Source organism: Poromitra crassiceps (genome assembly GCF_964638095.1).
Source record: "Poromitra crassiceps genome assembly, chromosome: 12".
Lineage (NCBI taxonomy): Eukaryota > Metazoa > Chordata > Actinopteri > Beryciformes > Melamphaidae > Poromitra > Poromitra crassiceps.
In genome coordinates, this window is record NC_139632.1 from 38,316,548 (window position 1) to 38,320,759 (window position 4,212).

The 4,212-nt window shown below is 42.9% G+C and overlaps 1 protein-coding gene across 2 annotated transcripts in view; it reads left to right on the forward strand.

Moving 5' to 3' along the window:
• Positions 1-3,985, forward strand: part of tbl1xr1a (TBL1X/Y related 1a) — a 61,091-nt gene extending 57,106 nt beyond the window's left edge. For both annotated transcript variants that reach the window (XM_083647602.1, XM_083647601.1), the window contains exons 14-16: positions 1,210-1,375; positions 2,520-2,621; positions 3,477-3,985. In XM_083647602.1, coding sequence (XP_083503728.1) covers positions 1,210-1,375; positions 2,520-2,621; positions 3,477-3,503 — 295 coding nt within the window. In that variant the 3' untranslated portion in view covers positions 3,504-3,985. The remainder of the gene's footprint in view (positions 1-1,209; positions 1,376-2,519; positions 2,622-3,476) is intronic.
• Positions 3,986-4,212: the final 227 nt, after the last annotated feature.

Below are 4,212 nucleotides of genomic sequence, written 5' to 3' on the forward strand. Positions count from 1 at the left end.
CAAATGAAGACTCAGGTCTCTTTCACATATAAGCTGGTGGACTCGGTGCGATTCGGGGGGGTGAAGTTGCAACATTGTTGCGATTTTCATTTGTGGTCGAAACAGTCACTCGTCTATTGGACAGAATAGAGAAGGGAAATCTCTCCTCTCCAGCAGGCTTCTTGCCTGGCTGAGGGCTGACTGAACAACACAAGTGAATCCGCAAAACACAAACCATGGAGCAACACCACCTGCGATATTGGGATTTCTGGTTTTACTTTGGTGTTACTATCAAATAAATATTTGACAAGAATGTGCCCAATTTGAGCAGCAGATGAGGCAGAAAGCTGGTGAACATTTCATTCTGCAGATGAGACGAGTAGCCTACGTACCGAAGGAGATAGGCAAGCCAGCTGTTGAGAAACAATGTGTTTTTGTTATGACGACGTACGTCACGAGGCGTGCAGGTACTGTAGTACACGTGTGCGCACCGCAGTGTTTGTTTTGCTCCCTTCTACCGTCTTCTACTCATGACATCTGCTCACCCTACTTGAAGCTGAACTTGCCATTAATCCCCTTTTCTTCCTTCTTTTGTGCTCCTCACTGAGATTTATTTCTGCTTTACTTCCTGATTTCCAAAACTACGGGGCGGACCAAGGCGCAAACATCACAAAGTGCATGCGTTAATCGTGCGTTAAAAAAAATAGTGGCGTTAAAAGGAATTTGCGTTAACCGCGTTATTACCGCGTTAACTTTGACAGCCCTAATGTATATATATATATATATATATACATACATACATACATATACATATGACCTATATAACATATAGAAATACAAAATGTGGGTTTTTATACCTATCTTTAGGCCTACTCAACAAGTGAATCAACCAAGCAAACTCGTGCTGTATTTCAATATTGTATTGCAATGATTACAATGAATACTGTTGTCTTTTTGGGTGTAATTTTCCTACAGTGGACCTTTGGCCTGCTTGCTTGCCTTTCTTTTGCCTCTGTATAAGTGCTGAAAGTTAAATTGTGCCCTTGTGGTAAATCATTTCAGCAAAAAAGGAAAAAGTAGCATATAGCCTGCATTGTCGATTAATCAGTTATGTTTGATCGATAACAATCAATTAAGAATTTGATTAGTCATTAATATCTCTAATAGCTAGCCATGTGTGATGCATCTACCTAACCTGTGTAAGCCTTCCTGTGTTCCCTCCCTCCACAGTGCATCGTTTGACTCCACAGTGCGTCTGTGGGACGTGGAGCGAGGCATCTGTATCCACACGCTGACCAAGCACCAGGAGCCCGTCTACAGCGTGGCCTTCAGCCCCGACGGCCGCCACTTGGCCAGCGGCTCCTTCGACAAATGTGTCCACATCTGGAATACACAGGTAGGAACAGGATAGTACAGGATGTGTCCACATCTGGAGTACACAGGTAGGAAGACAAATGTGTCCACATCTGGAATACACAGGTAGGAAGACAACTGTGTCCACATGTGGAATACAAGGGTAGGAACAGGATAGGAGATGAAGTGCATTGGTGATTAGGGCTGGCACGGATCACGGATAATCCGTGACCCGTACGGATCAGGCCCCACGGTTCGGAACGTCCATGGTCCGCGTTGCATTTAACGTTTAACGCTAGTGTATGAGAACGCCTGCAGCGCAGCCAGACACAGACAGGCATCATCATGGCAAGCGCAAGTGAGCTTCCTCATCCCTTCTCCCCGCTGTAAGGTCTCTCTGAAGGCTGTGGCTAGTGGCTACTAAAGACAGCATCACAACAAACTTATTTCAACACCTCTGAAAAAGCACAGGAATGCGAGCAGCGTGTTGCGGGCTGCACAAGATAACGAGATCCACCAACACGCGCACACTTTTCACGAACACGTTATCACCGGACGGTGAAATGTTGCCTTTAAGGACACATAACAACAAAACAACATGTGGGGCCACCGAGTAGCTTAACGTAGCTTCAACGTTATGTTTCCAGACTCACCCTGCCTGTCTGTACCCGTGTCAAGTGACTGCAGGTTAGCAAGCAGCAGCCAGGAAGTTATGCATATCAGCGCCACGCTAAAACAGAAAGTTGGGTTGTTCTGCCTTCAGAGTAAAAGCATAAATTGTGTCACTTATGAGAAAAAAATATTTTTTTGAGCTGTGCAGGGCAACAAATGGTTAGAGAAGTATAATAGTATTAAAAAATTTAATCAAAATCAAAAATCTAATTTTGAGAGAGAAAAAATCTTTTTTATTTTTATTTTTTGCTGATCCGAAAAATCCGTGATCCGTGGCTCAAAATTCGTCATGCAATCCGAACCGTGGGTTTTCTGATCCGTGCCAGCCCTATTGGTGATGACATCTAGAGCTTGTATTCAAGGTGTGAAGACTTTGTTTTTACTATTAATTAGATACGGCTACATGATTTGTGGAAAGTGATTTCTGGTAGCATCTCACCCTGAATTGACTGACCTCTGTTTGGTATTTCCTCTCCCTTCACCTCTCTGTGGGCCTGCACCTCCCCTCTCTGCAGACGGGGGCATTAGTGCACAGTTACAGAGGGACGGGGGGCATCTTTGAGGTGTGCTGGAACGCAGCAGGGGACAAAGTGGGAGCCAGCGCGTCAGACGGATCTGTAAGTCAATGGAGTGCTCTAGGGGGATGTTTTGATGCACGTCTGCCAGAGGTAGTCAACTTTGCCCCAAGTCAGTCTCAAATCTTGAGGCTCAAGTCAAGTCACAAGTCTAAATGCAGATTACCAAGTCAAGTCCATCTCAATCATGTCAAGTCTAAATCTAGAACAGCAAGTCAAAGAGTCCAGTATCAATTTAATATTTTTAAATCTATACTATGCAACTATTTCATTCAAAAACATTTTATAGACTTGTAGAAAAGTTTTCCCTTGTAGAAAAGTTTCCCCTCAAAAACATCACTTCTATCTGACTCATACAATACTGTGGCAGTGTGTTTATGTGGAGGGACGCTGCCCCCTGTGTGTATTTTCGTGGTTGGATATTTTTGCTGTGTTCTGTGTTTGTGTGTATTGTCGAGCTGTCAAGCTCATACATAGGGGAAAGAGCGCCAGAAAACCATTGAAATGCAGAGATTAATTTTTTTTTTCTATAGTTATAGTTTCATAGCGGTTATGTTATAAAAGCACAAATAAACACACATACCTCCAAAAATCATCAAGGTATGAGCTCCAAACAGCTTGCAAAATGAGTATAATATACACATTAACTCTGATATTGCTTTGGTGTCCAATACGGCCTTAGTCTTTAGGTTTTATTCTGAAATTCCATTTTTCTCTCGGGTTCTAGAGATTTAACCTGTTACCTCTCTGTCCCAGGTGTGTGTATTAACCTGTCTCTCTGTCCCAGGTGTGTGTATTAACCTGCATGTTACCTATCTGTCCCAGGTGTGTGTATTAACCTGCATGTTACCTATCTGTCCCAGGTGTGTGTATTAACCTGTTACCTCTCTGTCTCAGGTGTGTGTATTAGACCTTCGGAAATAGTGACTGCTGCTTGTTGGAAGCCATGGACCGACCATGAATGTGTACATAGCCAAATGACTGTCCCTGCCTGCCCCGCGTACTGCTCACACTCACAACCATGGCCCCGCCCACCAACAGACAGGAAGCAGGAAACAGGAACAGGAAGCAAGCAGCCGACACAGCAGGTCCAGACACGGGGATGAATGAACGGACAGACGATTAAATGGAAGGACGGAAGCGCCCCTCTTTCTCTATCTGTGCAGAGACTTTTACAGAGATGCAGAAGGGACGCAGTCAAAAAAAGAAAAAACTGAAAAAGACAAAAAACAAACAAAAGGAAAAAAAAAACAGATCCGTATATGTACCAAAATTTGGAAGCTATTTTGCTTTTTTGATCTTTAAACCATGCTCATCATCGTCATCATCAAAACGAAAAACATTGAAAAAAGTGTTGATCTTTGTTAGTAGTTGGATCTCAATGTGCAGACATATCAACTTCACCATAAAACAGGATGGCAGTTAGGTTTTTATTTTATTTCAAATCTCTTATTTCAATGTTTTTATATTTTTTATCTTTGGGGAGGGGGCAGGGTCGGGTCAGATAAGAGTTATATTAAGTACAGATAGATGCACACCAAACGTGGTCTCCTCATCATGACTTCAAACCAATATGGCAAACTTCAAGAAAAAATGTTCCATTTCTATTTTCTCCCTATATTTTTCATTGGTA